Source organism: Leucoraja erinacea, chromosome 18 (assembly GCF_028641065.1).
Source record: "Leucoraja erinacea ecotype New England chromosome 18, Leri_hhj_1, whole genome shotgun sequence".
Lineage (NCBI taxonomy): Eukaryota > Metazoa > Chordata > Chondrichthyes > Rajiformes > Rajidae > Leucoraja > Leucoraja erinaceus.
The window spans coordinates 36,192,416-36,209,286 of record NC_073394.1 but is presented as its reverse complement, the minus strand read 5'-3'; the positions used below and the strand labels follow the sequence as shown (position 1 = coordinate 36,209,286).

The window sequence follows — 16,871 nt, the reverse complement described above, 5'->3', positions numbered from 1 at the left end:
CTCGGCATCCACCAGTAGGTACCGAGCTAGTGAAAGCCTGGTGACCGCTTCCCACTACCCCCAGAGCTCTTTTTTAGAGCGGGGCCCAGGGCGGAGCCGTGGGAAGATACGCCGCCCCACCGCAGCACCAACAAGGACACCCTCGGGCCAAACCCATCGGAAACGCTCCCAGAAATAAACATGGAGGTAGGTGGGTCTGGTTCCTGTCGACATACACAGACAAAGGGTGTTGTATTAACAGGAGGGCGTTTGAGGTTCTTCAAACATGTTTGGTGCTCCCTTACTAATAACGAGTTTATACTCAACAGTATCAGTGGATACAAAATTGAATTCAAATCAGGCATAGAACCACCTGTTCAGCATATGCCCCAAAGGGTATTCCTTGCCTCAGATTTAGAGAAGGTAGAAGGACAAGCTGAACTAGACAGGCTCGTGGCCAAAGGCATCATAGAAAGGACCAGACACGAGCCGTTGGAATTTGTATCCAATATCTTTCTCAAAACTAAAAAACATGGTGGATGTCGTATTATTATTGATTTGACATCACTTAATCAGTCTGTTGAGTATCAACACTTCAAAATGGAGACGTTTGTCACTGCCAGACTACTGATCTCCAAGGGATACTTCATGGCAAGCATAGATATCAAGGATGCTTACTATTTAGTACCCATTCATAACGATCATTACAAATATCTGAAATTTATCTGGATGGGGCAACTATGGCAGTATAGAGCATTACCCAATGGTTTAACGACAGCTCCCAGATTATTTACCAAAATTCTTAAAGTGGCCATGAAAAAATTGAGAGAACAAAATCATTTAGTCGTGGCCTATCTGGACGATGTTCTCATATTAGGGAGAACAAGGGAACTAGCTGTCGCAGGAGTTTTAGCCACTAAACAACTCCTTGAAACATTGGGATTTATTCTACACCCAGATAAATCAATATTGGAGCCAACTACTAACATGGATTACCTAGGCTTCACTATTGACACTATCCTCATGACTGTCACTCTGCCAAGAGATAAAAAAGTTACACTTACAGAAGCCTGTAACAGTTTAATCGCGAAACCGCAACCAAGGATTCGGCATGTAGCCAGAGTCATTGGTAGTATAGTAGCAGCATTCCCAGCTGCTCAATATGGGCCCTTGCATTATCAAAATTTGCAAAGAGCAAGGACACATGCACTACGTCTAAGTAGGGGCCATTATGACCGCAAAATGGATTTACCCGCTGAAGCAAAATCAGAACTTCAGTGGTGGGTGCATAATATTTGGCACAGTTACAGTCCTATCACCGTCACCAATCCTAACATAACCATCGCTACGGATGCCAGTGCTTTAGGCTGGGGAGCTACTAACTCTATAGCCAGCACAGGTGGCAGATGGACTAACATAGAGGCATCGCTACTTCAATCACTTGGCATAAACTACTTGGAGATGCTCGCCGCATTTTATGGGCTAAAAGCATATGCATCCGATATGCGGCATGTGCATGTCAGGGTTATGATTGATAACACAACGGCTGTGTCTTACATCCACCACATGGGTGGCATAAAATCAGTATCATGCGACAAATTGACTACTATAATCTGGCAATGGTGCGTCGAGAGACATATTTGGCTATCAGCTGCCTATTTACCAGGCAAGCTAAACTCAGTGGCGGACACCAGGTCACGAAAATTCAATGACAACATCGAATGGATGTTAGACCCAAAAATATTTGCTATAATTGTCAAGCAATACGGTACGCCAGATATAGATTTGTTCGCATCTAGACTAAATCACCAACTACCCATGTATGTGGCTTGGGAACCAGACCCAGAGGCAGCAGCGGTAGATGCCTTCACGCTGGACTGGGGAAATTTCTTTTTCTATGCTTTCCCTCCCTTCTGCCTCATCAGTCGGGTACTCCAGAAAATACAAGCTGACTCAGCTTCGGGTATTCTGGTTGTACCCGACTGGCCTACCCAACCATGGTTCCCAATTTTCCACGACATGGTGGTAGAGTCACCTATGGTTTTTCACAGCCACCCACAATTATTGACTCACCCAGTATCTGGCATAAGCCATCCATGCCACCAAAAATTGAACCTCCTGGTTTCCAGATTCTGAACAGACCTTACCAGGGATTGGGGTTATCAGAACGAATAATCACCACCATGTCGGCATCCCTGCGAGTTTCTACCAAGAAACAGTACTTGACCTACATCAGGAAGTGGGAACAGTACTGCCTGAATGCAGGGACATCTTACAAGACAGCTTCAATCAAGGACGTGCTGGAGTTCCTGGGCCACTTGCACCATGACCTTAAGATGAGCTACAGTGCCATCAACGCAGCCCGAAGCGCCCTGTCCGCATACCTTATGCCCTCAGGACATCATAATATTGGATCCCACCCCCTGGTTATCAAACTCCTTAAAGGGATCTATAATACCAAACCCCCTACACCTAGATACACCCATGTGTGGGATGTTAGTGTAGTTTTGCAACACCTTCGAGGTTGGCCTCCGGTGGGATCCTTGAGCCTGGAGCAGTCCACTATCAAGACCCTCATGCTCATGGCGCTCGTCTCTGCTCAGAGGGTTCAGTCGCTGCATCAATTAAGACTGGACTACATGGTGACCACCCCAGATTCCATTACTTTTACCATGCCGGGGTTGGTTAAACAGAGCAGGCCAGGTATATCCAACTCTCCGTTGATCTTCCGGGCTTACCCTCCAGAACCCAGGCTATGTGTTGTGACCCACCTACATGATTACATAGACACAACCCAAACACTTAGAGGGAGTGAGAAAGCCTTATGGGTCAGCCATAGAAAGCCTTTTGGACGGGTTACCAGCCAGACTATATCTAGATGGTTGAAACAGGTCCTAAATACTGCAGGGATTAACACGAATGTTTTTAAATCCCATTCAACCAGGGCAGCGTCCACGTCAGCGGCAATACGGATGCAGGTTCCCATAGACCACATCCTTAGTACAGCGGGATGGTCAAGGGAATCGACATTCCAAAAGTTCTACCATAAACCGCTGATGGAGAAGGACGTCTTTGCGGCGAAAATTTTAGAATCCGCAAATTATAATTTATAGCCCAGGGGAGCTATTTTTTGTTATTGTCAAATAAACATTTTTGTTTTAAAAAACGAACAAATTCGTTGGTCTTTAGATACCACTTCCTCCCTCGATGATCTTTCGGCAGTGAGTGATATAACTGTTACACGGTTTGAAATCACAGACCTTTGAAGTCTTCACGTAGTCACTCACGTGACTCCGAAGTAAAATAGTGAGATTAAACGAGTACTTACCAGTACGAAGTTTGATCTGTATTTTATGAGGAGTTACGATGAGGGATTACGTGCCCTCCGCTCCCACCCTCATTGTATGGATCAAACTCGGGCTGATGTCTCATTAATCTTTACTATCTTTACTTCAATATTGTGTCTATCTGTGATTCCACACCGCTGCTTGGAAGTATGCCGCGCCTGCGCGCTGGGTGGGTTCTTCACGTAATCCCTCATCGTAACTCCTCATAAAATACAGATCAAACTTCGTACTGGTAAGTACTCGTTTAATCTCACTATTCTCCCTATGATCACGTGGGTTTTCACCAGGTGCTCCGGTTTCCTCCCACGTTAAAAAAAAAATCCAGGTTTGTGTACACTGTGCAGTCGATATTCGGTCACCAGCGTGTCAACTCGTGTTTTATGTCTGAGCATAAGATATCAAAAATGGGAAGAGGATGGTTTTGTGGATTCCCCAGCTTTATTTGTTCATGTAGATCAGGAATTCTACAGATGCACGGAGAAGTGTTGTATAACTTTCGGTGTCATGGAAAGCTGAAATTTCGATCACAAAGTTTGGGTTCATGAAGCACGTGCGGTGAGACTGTTAGAAATCCAAGATGGCGGTGCCCATCGGGTACATCGGATGATTGGGTGAGTTCCAGCAAAGTCGGGAAACGTTCAGTGCGTAAATTACATTACTGAAGTAGAAGCTTCTGATGTGGAACCAAGACACTTTAATGAAGCAACTAAAGCTAGGAAAAGAGCAATTTTCCTCACTGAAATGGGTCCCGATGTTTATGAAACGGTAAAGAATTTGTTAACTCCAGCCAAACCTAAGGACACATCATTGAAGGATTTTCTTAAGAAGTTACCAGAACATTATGACCCTAAGGCCTAAGAAATAGCTGAAAGCTATCAATTTGGAACGGGATGCCTACTTCCAGAGAAGGACGTTAGTCATTTTATTGTGGCACTCAAGAGGTTATCAATTCATTGTAATTTTGGAAGTTTCCAAGATCGGGCGTTAAGAGGCCGTTTTGTGTGTGGACTGAGAAGTGAGCGGATCCGCAGTAAGCTGATGACTGTGTGTGACCTGACATTTGAAACAGCTTGTAAAACTGCTCCGTCAATGAATATGGCAGAGAGGGGTTCTAGAGAAGTCAGGACAACTTCTAGACAACCAGCAGAAGAGTTGAACAAACTGCAGTCCAGCAAACCAAAGACGCCTAAGTCGACAAAGACGTTAGGGAATCGTCATCCAGGGAACGGTAGCAAGACTATTGCAAAGTCATGCTATCGCTGTTTGGGCTCACATCTAGCACAGTCTTGTCCGTTACTCGTGTCACAAGATGGGACATCTAGCGAAGGCTTGTCACAAGGCTGAGCAGAGCAAAGGTTCAACAACAAGTAAACATCTTCAGACGCTGCATTCTGTGGATCAACTCCAGGTGGAGGAAGAGCCTCTCGACATGTACACCATCTGCAGCAATGAGCTAGCGAACCGGAAGACAAAGAATGTGTCCGTGCAAGTCCAGTTGAATGAAGCTCATGTTAGCATGGAATTCGACACAGGAGCATCTGTGAGCGTGATTCCAGAATCTGTGTGTCAGGAGAAGCTGAGTCAAATTCCTTTCGAAGCGAAGCAAATCGAGCTACGTGGTTACTCTGGGGAGAAGATTCCAGTGTTAGGAAGCGTACATGTACCAGTTAGGTATAAGAGCAACAGGCGGAGTTCCCTCTCGTAGTTGTAATGGGAGATAAGCCTGCTTTGCTAGGTAGGAATTGGCTGCAGATCTTGAAGCTCAACTGGAATGAGATATCTGATGGTGTTCAGCGACCAGGGAGGGCCAATCAAGGGGTACAAGGCGAAAGTACGCGTGAAGCAGGATGCGACACCAGTGCATTTCAAACCCCGGGCCATGCCGTATGAACTTAAGGACAAGGTTGAGAAAAAACTGAAAAGACATGAGGCTGAGAACATTATCAGTAAGGTAGAAAGTAGTGAATGGGCAACACCCATTGTAGTTGTACCTAAACCTGATGGTAGTGTTAGACTTTGTGGGGATTATAAGGTAACTGTAAACCAGGTACTTGTAGGTAGCATATCTACCAACGGCAGAGGATTTGTTTAGGAACCTCACAGACAGTCAAGTCTTCATAAAAATGGACTTGACAAATGCCGACTTGCAGTTAGGTGTAGATGACGAATCTAAATCCAAGCTGACTATCAACATGCATTTGGGATTGTTACAGTTCAATAGGCTCCCATTTGGCATATCATCAGCCCCAAGGATTTTTCAAGGGGTGATGACACAAATTCTAGAGGGAATTGAAGGAGTGGTGTGTTACTTGGATGACATCCTCATCTCAGCCCCTGACAGGCAGACACATGATGAATGATTGCAAGTGGTAGTCAAACTAGGTATGTTACAATACTTACCTTCAGCAGCGCTGCAGTTCTGCCACTGGCCGTGTGCGCGATTTTGGTGCGTTTGAGGGGGTGGCGGGGTTAAAATGCGGTTTTCTCCTACCTTGTCCTGGATTATATTTTGTCGGAGTGCAAGCTTTTGCTGAAGAATCGTTCTGTCGGCCGTTCTGTAAAAGTGTTTCTTAAGATGCCTTTAGTTCACATTTTAAGTTGTGAAACGGTGATTTAGTCCCCATACGAACTGGCAGTATTTTTCATGCCGATATGGGGGTCTAAATCACCGCAAACCGCAACGTTCCAAATGATCGCGTTCCAGAAAAACCTACTCGCAAGTTGATTTAAATGGCCATTAATTTGCAGGTATTAAACATTAAACTCCTTCCATTTGGCCTATAAATCCATGACAAGGAGATTTAAAAATTATGTTATATTGTGAATTCTTGTGTGAATGTTATTTGGACACTTAGGCTATTTAAAAATGTTAATCTATTTTTAAGAAATTGATAGATGTTTAGATCTAGTAATTGAATTTTGTAATTAGGTACAATTAGGTAACTTACTAATTATATGCTTTAATTTCAAGTCATCTAAGTAAGATTGTTTCATATTTGTTTCAGAATGCTTCAATCTATAATAACTGAAAATGTATTTCAATTCTCTTAATTTTTAAGAAAGTTACAGGCTTTTGACTGTCCTCGATCACAGCTTTTGTGTTCAGTCAATGGAAAAGCAATAGGGAACAAGATGCTAATTTCTGAGTATGAAAATGGCCATAATCTTTTTAATACTGAAGATATGAAAGTGAATTAGGTGTCAAATTAAACTTCTTTTTATGCTTTATCTGATGGGATAAATTATAGACTTGATTTTTTAAATCTCAAAATGTTGTAACATTGCTACTTAAACGCCATGAAATACACAGTGTAAGAGTGAGTTCTTTCAGAACTCGTTAGAGTACTTGGGTCATAAGGTAGACAAGGATGGTCTACACTCCACCAAGTGTAAAGTTGATGCGATCAAGAATGCACCCACTCCTGGAAACATCTCTGGGCTCTGATCCTTTTTAGGATTAGTGAACTATTATGGGAAGTTTGTGCCAAATCTGACCACCTGTTTACATTCCTTGAACGAGCTCTTGAGAAAAGATGTACCATGGAAGTGGACACGTGAATGTGACCAAGCTTTCAAGTCATGTAAAGCTCAGTTGGCAGAGAGTACAATGTTTGTTCATTACGATGTCAATAAGCCAGTGAAGTTAGCATGTGATGCTTCACCATACGGTGTTGGTGCTGTGATCTCTCATGTGCTGGAAAATGGAGAGGAGAGGCCAATAGCATTTGCATCTAGAACACTCAGTGCCAGTGAGAGAAATTATGCGCAAATACAGCAAGAGGCACTTGCATTGATTTTTGGCGTTAGGTGGTTTCACAAATACTTGTATGGTAGAAGGTTTGTATTCGAGACAGATCACAAGCCATTGACAGTGATCCTAAATCTAAAAGCACACGTTCAAACTCTGACAGCAGCCAGAATGCAAAGATGGGCATTGATATTTTCTGCATACCAGTATGATATTCAGTATCGTAAGTCAGCAGAGCACAGCAATGCTGATGCCATGTCTAGATTACCTTTGGAAACGGAGGTTACCCCAAACAGAGAGGACGTGTTTTGTTTCTCTCATGTAGATGAGTTACCTATCACTTCAGGGGACATTCAGAAGGCGACTCGCACTGACAAACTTTTGTCAAGAGTGCAGGAATATGTTACAAGGATGGCTAAACAAATTGCTGGATTCAGAGGTAGAACATAGGAATGAACTCTCAGTAGACCAAGGGTGTGTCATGTGGGGAGTGAGAGTTGGAATCCCTGAAAAACACGGAATAAAATTGCTAGGAGATCTTCATGATCAGCATTTGGGAATGTGTCTTACAAAGAGTCCAGCTAGAAGCTATCTATGGTGGCCTGATCTAGATAAGGACATAGAACAAACGGTGAAAGAGTGTTGCACATGTCAAGCAGTTGGAAATAATCCACCAACAGTACCGCTACAGCCATGGAAATGGCCGACTAGAGTGTGGCAAAGATTACACTTTGACTTTGCAGAGTTAGATGGTCAACAATTGTTCATTGTAATTGATAGTCACTCCAAGTGGTTTGAAGTGTTTCCGATGAACAAAACACCATCCAGCAAAACGATAGACATTTTGCGAGGATTGTTTGCGTCCTATGGATTTCCAGAGGAAATTTTGTCTGATAACGGATCTCAATTCTGTTCACAAGAGTTTGCACAATTCATGAAAGGGAATGGTGTAAAACACACGAGAGTCGCTCCATACCATCCCGCTTCAAATGGAGCAGCAGAACACACAGTGCAAATTGTGAAGCATGCATTAGTCAAACAACTGATGGATCCAAATCCAAAGAAAAGACAGTTGTCTCTGTCTCACAAACTGGCTAACTTTCTCATTACATATCGGAACACACCTCACACCACTACTGGTCAAATGCTAAACTGTTCTTGAAGAGAAAACCAAGAACAAGGTTTTCACTGTTGAAACCAAACTTGGCTCAAACAGTCGAAGAGAAACAGGAGAATCAAAAAGTAAATCATGACAGGAAAGAAGTGCTGAGTTGAATCAGAAGGTGAAAAACCATCAACACAAGTGGGTGGTGGTTACCTGGAAGAGCAGTGAGAAAGTGCGGACCACGGACATACTTGGTCAAGATGATTGGAAGTGGGAAGGTAGGAAAAGTACACATTGACCATGTTATGCCAATGCAAGCACAGACAGGTTTGCAACCAGATCAATTAGACGAGTCAGATCATTTGGTTACCACTCAAGTACAGGTACCAACGGATGGACCAAGAATGGTGCAAGAAGGTACACAAGATAGTGAGAGTTTGAATCAGCATGCAAATGGAGGTTCAAGTGTGGTTAACAGTGAAACAAAACTGACTGATGGACTGGAATCTATGAATGTAGGTCAAAAGGAAGGCTTGACTCGATCAAAAATGAATCCATGTGGTTCTATACAGTGGTTCTATACAGTGAGAAACTTTTGGTCAGGGAAGATATTCAGTAAGAAGGAAAAACCCAGTGACAAAAAGTTGCCACTGAGGTTTGTTTTCAATTTCTCTCCTTATTGCTATTGATGGGAGTGAAGTCAAGGTTAATTCCCAGGATGGCGGGACTATCATATGTTGATAGAATGGAGCGGTTAGGCTTATATACTCTGGAATTTGGATGAATGAGAGAGGATCTTATTGAAACATATAAACATATTAAGGGTTTGGACACGTTAGAGGAAGGAAACATGTTCCCAATGTAGGGGGAGTCCAGAACCAGGGGCTACAGTTTAAGAATAAGGGGTAATCCATTTAGAACGGAGATGAGGAAACACTTTTTCACACAGAGAGTTGTGAGTCTGTAGAATTCTCTGCCTCTGAGGGCGGTGGAGGCCTGTTTTCTGGATGTTTACAAGAGAGAGTTAGATAGAGCTCTTAAAGATAGCGGAGTCAAGGGATATGGGGAGAAGGCAAGAACGGGGTACTGATTGTGGATGATCAGCCAGGATCACATTGAATGGCGGTGCTGCCTCTAAGGGCCGAATGGCCTACTCTTGCACCTATTGTCTATTGTCTAAGCCGATCCACTCTGGTTTAAGATCCTCTACGCTTGGAAAAAGACTGCGAGCATTCACTTTATCCAAGCCGCTCATGATCTTACATGACATATCAAGGAAATCACCCTTCAGCCTTCTACACGCCGTAGAAAAAAGAAAAAGAAAGCAAGCCAACACTTCAGGGCGAAAGTCAGCTTTTTCCCACGGTGGAAATGTCAAAGACTGGAGGGCATAGCTTTAAGGTGAGAGGGGCAAAGATTAACAGGGATGTGGGCAAGTTTTATAAACAGAGGGGACGCGTGCCTGGAATGTGCTGCCAGGAGTAATAGTGGAGTAGTAGCGTTTGAGAAGTTTGTAGTTAGGCAGACGGAAGTGCAAGGAGTGGAGGGATGTGGATCTTGTGCAGACAGATGAGCTCAGTTCATCATGGCATTATGCTCGGCACAGACATTGTGGGCCAAAGGGTCTGTTCCTGTGATGTGCTGTTGTATGTTCTAAGTTCAGGTAACATCCTGGTAAATCTCTTCTACACCCTTTCATACTGAATGACATCTGCTTTGCCAGTAACACACAAAAATGAGTTTAGTGAAAAAACATCGAAGTGGGTTGGTGAGACCTTGGGATTCTCTGCTGGAGAGAGCCATGGGGACTGGACATAGATTGGTCAGTAGAACTCCAGATGTTGCAAATCCAATGGCTGTTGAGGTAGAAGATCAGCCAGGGTCACGTGGAATGGTGGAGCAGGTTAAGGAGCTGAATGGCTCACGGCCGCACCTATTTCTTACAGGAATATCTTATACTCTGATGTTGAAGAGTTTATTGAAAGAGAGGCAGGACAGGTTGGAGCTTCAGCAGGTAAACAAACAACACCCTAAGAGAAGACAAAGAGCAGGATGAAGGGAAGGGATGGACTCAGTTCAGCATGAAAGCCCATAAGAATACAGAACACCTCTTATACTCCTCCGCTGTCTCTTACGTTGGGTAATGACCCAGAGAGGGAATTAGGTCGGCCTTCCTTGGTTGCGCATGGGGTCAAGGAAAGAGCATTCAGGTCGCGGCCCTGTTTCTACCAATCTTTCCACTACCGCACACAAGAAGCCCAAGAAGCAACAAGACAGACACCATTGTATGCAGATGCCGAGAAGTGTGTTCAGCTGAACAACTTTTAATCTTGTGTGTGGAATCGATAAGGAGAAGCTGTGCATGATGGTCACCCAGTCAGGAGGGCAGGTTTCCACCAAGGTGTGCCGGAGCAAGGGCAGGTACAGGGTCGTGAACAGACCAAGGGCCAGGGCAGGATTAGGGCCAAGGGTGCGAGCAGAGGCAGGATCAATGACAGGGAGAGGGGCAGGGGCAAGATCAGAGGTAGGATCGGGGGCAAGAGCAGAGTTGTGGCCGGGATTGCAAGTGGGGGAAGGATCGAGAACAGTGTTGGTGGTGGTAGTGTTGGTAGAGGGCAGGTGTCGGAATAGGATCTTTGATATAGATGACAAACAGCAATGGCTCCAGCACCGAACTCTGAGGCACAACACTAGTCACAGGCCTCCAGTCCAAAAATAATTCTTCCACCATCATCCACTGCTTCCTTCCTTGAAGATAATTTTCTATCCATTCAGCTACCTCTCCTTGAATCCCATGGGATCTAACCTTCCAGAGCAGCTCACCATGCAAAACCTTGTCAAATGCCTTACTAAAATCCACGTATACAATTTCTACAGCTCTGCCCTTCATCGACCCTTTTGGTCACATCCTCAAAAATTCAATCACATTCGTGAGATATGACCTCCCACGTACAAAATCATGTTGACTATCCCTAATCAGCCCTTTTCCATCTAACTGCATGTATATCCTATTCCTCAGAATACTCTCTAGCAACTTGCCAACTGTATGACAAACGATGACAGGTGAACAGCGAAGGAAAAGACAATTTGATTCCTCGTGCCTGCCACCATTCAGTGGGGACAAGCCAATTGCTTAGTTTCCTGCTTTAACCCTAAATCTCTGATTTTTCATGAATATTCAGATATGTTTCCATCTCTATCTTGAATATGCATCCACAAACTGGGGATTGGTGCTGGGTTTGTCACCTGTATGAACAATTTGGATGAGAATGCAGTTGGCATGGTTAGTATGTTTGCGAATTACACCAAAATTGGTGGGGCAGTAGACAGCGAAGAAGATTATCTACGATTACAACAGGATCTAGATGGAGTTGTGAAATGGGCCAAGAAATAGGCAAAGAAATGGCTGATGGAAATTAACACAGACAAGTATGGGTTGTACTTTGCCAAGTTAAACCAGGTAGGACTTACACAGTAATTTGTAGAGCCTTGCAAAGTGTTGGAGAACCAAGAGACCTGGGGTGGAAGTGCAAAGGTAGATCGAATGATGAAGAAGGCATTCAATACGCTTGCCTTCATCAGTCAGGGCATTGAGTACAGATCTAGGCCTGAGTGATGTCCTGGTTGTCAAACAATTTAACTCCCCTCCCATTTCCACACTGACCCTTCTGTCTTGGGCTTCCTCCACTGTCAGAGTGAGGCCAAAAGCAAATTGAGGGAACAGCACCTCATATTTCGCTTGGGCAACTTACAACCCAATGGTATGAATTTTTATTTCTCTAACATCAAGTAACTTGTGCTTTCCATCTCCATCCCTCCCCCACCCTAGTTCTCTGACTAGTTTCACTGTCCTCCTGATTAATTTTACTGTTTGCATGCCTCGTTGTCTTCTTTCGCTCAGCCAACAATGAACCATTCTACATTTCCTTAAGCATCATTTTCCTTTGATCTATCATTTTCACACCTCACCCATCCATTTCTCTAGTTTTCCTCTCCCCTGACTCAGTCTGAAGAAGGTCTCAACCAGAAACATCACCCATTTCTTCTCTTCAGAGATACTGCCTGTCCCGCTGAGTTACTCCAGCTTTTTGTATCTATCATTGAGTACAGGAGTTGGTTTGTCATGTTACAACTAACTGTACAGGTTGTTAGTGATAATACACTTGGGGAATTATGTTCATTTCTGGTTGCCCTACTATGGGAAGGATATCGTTAAGTTGGAAATGGTGCAGTAAATATTCACAAGGATGTTACCAGGAGTGGGAGGGCTTGAATTATAGGGAGAGACTGGTACTGTTTTCCATGGAGTGAAGGAGGCAGAATGATGACCTGATAAAAGTTTATATAATCATGAGGAGTAATGAAAAGGTGAATGATCACAGTATTTTTCCCAGTGTAGGTGTCTAAAACTAGAGAGAAAAAGGTTTAAAGGAGAGGAGAAAGATTTAAAAGGAAGCTGAGGGGAACTATTTCACAGAGGATTTTAGGTATGTGGAAGAGGTTGCCAGAAGATGCTGTAATGGCTGAAGCAATTGCAATGTTTAAAAAGCATTTTCCTTTCAAGGAAAGGAAAAAATATGAGTGACATAGACAAAACACTGGCACATGGAACTGGATTATGAACCCAGTTTATGAGCCTGGACCAGTTGGGTTGAAGGCCTGCTATGTAACTCTGATGCTATGGTTCTAACTTTCTTCTCACTTCAGTCCTAAATGGATGATCTATTTTCTGAGACTCTGATCCCTGGTTCTAGGCACGCAGACAGGGAGAAACATCATCCCACATCCACCCTGTTAAGCTCTGTCGGAACTTTAAATATTCGGAGATGACCTCAAGATCAAATAAGTGCAGGTCATCCCGTTTCATCTATCCTACAGGGCATAATCCCAGAGGAACTCCTCCCTCCCACACTGATGACGGTTTGTACGTTCCACCTCAGGATGGAGCAAAACACAAAGTAGTGGAGGAACTCAACGGGCCCGGCTAGACACAAAATCTCTGAATAGAATGGCAAAATAACATGGGTGCACGTGGAGAAAAGACAAATACATTTAGTTTTCGTTTAGTTAAAAGATACAGCGCGGAATCAGGCCCTTTGGCCCACTGAGTCCATGCTGACCAATGATCACCCTGTGCATTAACACTATCCTACACGCTGGGGAGAATTTACAATCTTTACTGAACCCAATTATCCGACAAACCTGTACATCGTTAGAGTGTGGGAGGAAACTGGAGCACCCGGAGAAAACCAACACGGTCACAGGAAGAGTGTACAGACAGCACCCGTCGTCAGGATCGAACCCGGGTCTCTGACGCTGTAAGGCAGCAACTGTGCCACCGTGCTGCACACATTCATTGTTTACATGTTCATTGATACATTGCAATGTGATTTAAAATACTGATTGTCCACAACAGGAGCTTTTGCCCAGTTCTGATACCCACGTTTTAGCAAAGATGTCAAGAGATACTGCAGAAGACATTTCCCAAAATGATTCCTGGAATGTAGGACTCACTGGGGCATCTGGGGTTCTACTCGGAACAGAGAAGGGAATCTGACTGTGGGAAATAAAATCATGGACCGCTAACAAAGTAGATGGAGAGAAACCGATCCCGTTGGTAGAAAGCCATAGAACCAGAATGAAGGTGATTGCCAAAAAATAGAAGAGATTGAAGCAGCAAGTCTTCGACACATAATGCATACCTGAAGAGTGGCTGAGGAAGGTTTGCTTGTGGCTTTCAAAGCTTCTGGATAAGTACTAGAGAAGAGAAAGATTACAAGGTATTGGAGAGGGAGTGAAGAAATGGGGCTAGCAAGACTGCTCTTCCATCGTGTCAGTACAACACAGTGAGCTGAATGGGCTGGATATTTCCTGTGATTCTAGCTTCATGTCGATCAGATCAGGGCAGCACTGTGGCGCGGCGGTACCCGGGTTCAATCCTGTCTATGGGTACTGTCTGTGCGGAGTTTGTACATTTTCTCTGTGACATATTCTCCGGTGTTAGTGTACGGGGTGTTAGTGTACGGGGTGAATGATGGTCAGCGTGGGCGTGGTGGACCGAAGGCCCTGTTTCCACGCTGTACCTCTGAATTCTTTGAATATTTGAAAAAAAATGCGTGATTGATAAAATTAAATAAACGATATAGAACATAATAAATTGCCATTCTGGTGTTCCACACAACAGAACACTACTCGATAGCAAACCTATTATTCTGATGGTCAGGCAGACAAAAGAAAGTGTGTAGGAAGGAACTACAGATGCTGGTTTAAACAGAAGATAGACACAAAAAGCTGGAGTAACTCAGCGGGTCAGGCAGCTTCTCTGGAGAAAAGGAATAGGTGACGTTTCAGGACGAGACCCTTCTTCAGAATGAAAGTCAGGGGAAAGGGTAACGAGAGATTTAAAACGTGGTCTTAGAGCCAGAGAGCCGGAGATAAGAGCAAGTCTGTGTCTCCATTGTGACTAGGAAATGGTGGAAGTGAATGAGCAGAATTAAGGATTCTGAAAAGCCAATGCCACAGACGGGAAGGAAAACAATCCAAGTTGGAGATGCCTCAGACAGGAAATGACTATCGTTGGCAAGATAGATTTAGAGATAACATGGTGCCAGGTAAAGAAAAGGAAATAGTTAGCAGTGGAACTGGGATAGAGTCCCAGATGCCATCAGATACTCAGGCAGGTAAAGCAGGTAAAGCAGGTAAAGATCATCAGATCCAAACGGAATCGGTTCAATGAAACTGAGGAAGTAACTGGGAAGGAAGGAAGAATGACAAGGGTCGATGATATTACAGAATGCACCCACACCTCCCCACCTTGCACCTATGTTCTGGGGATAGTTTACATTAACCAGAGAAAACCAGAGCCCCCAGGAGAAACTCACTCAGTCACAGCGAGAATGGGCCAACTCCACACGCCAGCACCAGAGATCAGGATGGAACCCGGCTCACCGGAGCCATGAGGCGGCAGTTCCACCAGCCTGACTAGCGAATTCCAAACCACACAGGAGAGTTATTAAAAATTCAGATCTTACCTGAACTGTGCAGCAGACTGAATAAGGTCATTGTGACAAATAACTTTAACATTTCGAAAGGCTGAGGGAATTTTTGGGGTGTGATGGGGAAAAGCCCTCTCTGTGGAGCTATATATGCTGGCAACGGCAGATTGAAATTTATATAGGCAGAACACAAGGTAGTCACTCCCTCTAAAATCAGAGAACAAAACAATTTGCCTCTTGTGTGCCAAACAGGATCCAGGTTATCATTTCAGTGCTAATCCTATGCCTCAACTCCTCCATTCAGATCAGGCAGCTGGCCTTCATCTGCATTTCCTCAGACTCTGTTGGGACTTGATCACAATGGAAGTGCAGGAACTTTCACTCTCCTGTCAGCAGTTGCGCTGAACCCATCAGGATTTCCGGGATAAACTTCATATAATATCCGTGGCAAGGTGCAGACAAGTTAAGTATCCCACACATTGCACGTGCTCACTTGAGGATGGCAGGAGGACACACGTGTTCATTTTTCTTTTCCTGCCAGCATTATGGCTAAGATAAAAGTAAGTTGAAATTTTGCAAAGGAAATATCCCTTGGTTTATCAGGATTGCACAGAGTTCTCAGTGGGTTTTCCGTGTCAGTGAATGGACCAAGCAGAACCAGAAATACCTGTTGAACTCACTCAAAACAAAAGGATCTTTAGTTTAGTTTAGTTTAGAGATACAGCACGGGATCAGGCCCTTCGGCCCACCGATCCGCACTGACCTGAAATCCCCACACAGTAACACTATCCCACACACACTACATTGATACCAAGCCATTTAACCTACAAACCTGCACGTCTTTGGAGTGTGGAAGGAAACCGAAGATCTCGGTGGAAACCCACACAGGTCACAGGGAGAACATACAGACTCCATACAGACAGCAACCGTAGTCAGGATCGAACCCGGGTCTCTCACGGTTAATTTATTATTTTATTGGTCATTATATATTTATTTTTTTAACGGTCCTGTGTTAATGTGCCTGTAAGCTGCAGCAAGTGATATTTTCATTGTTGAGTTCCCAGTGCATAGGACAATTAAGGCACTCTGGTTTTGAAACATGCAGGTGAGGCCTGTGAGAGCAGAGTTCCAAACAGTTTGGAGAAATATTCAGTGCTTAGCTGAACTCTGCTGGGTGAGAAGGCATCATGAAATATTACAGACATAAAATGTAACTTAAAGTGAGGTGTAGTGAGGTGGCATTAGCAGTGGCATTCTTTATTCCTTTTCCTTATATCAGTCTTCACCTGGTACACAGAGTGCCATGGACAGAGAGGTTAACATAAGCGGTGACATGCCCAGGTGGAAGAGGAGGTGCTGTTCTTCAAGCAAAGGGAAGTGCGAAGGGGCTTAAAAATATATATATTTTAATAATCCAAAATCCTTTTATTCAATTATACACAAATACAGATTTGTAACAAAATCAAGACTGCCATTGGCAGTTTACAATCAAACAGTTATCAGATTAAAATATTGTCAACTTTTCTTGGTTTCTTGGTCCTCCAAAATATTCCAAATGGAATTTAAACTGGAGGTGGTGAAGGGAGGGCTTAAGCCAGAAAGGGTTATTGGGAAGAAGGAGCTACTTTAAATTTAGTTGCATCTGGTTGGGTAACCATAGTTGGGTGGAGATTATTCCATGCTTTAATTGTGCGGGG

General features: G+C 43.9%; 1 protein-coding gene across 1 annotated transcript in view; it reads right to left on the bottom strand.

The window, feature by feature from the left end:
• Positions 1–15,973, bottom strand: part of LOC129705932 (mucin-6-like) — a 143,243-nt gene extending 127,270 nt beyond the window's left edge. The window contains exon 1 of the mRNA XM_055649861.1: positions 15,211–15,973. Coding sequence (XP_055505836.1) covers positions 15,211–15,262 — 52 coding nt within the window. The 5' untranslated portion in view covers positions 15,263–15,973. The remainder of the gene's footprint in view (positions 1–15,210) is intronic.
• Between the last annotated feature and the right edge of the window lie 898 nt (positions 15,974–16,871).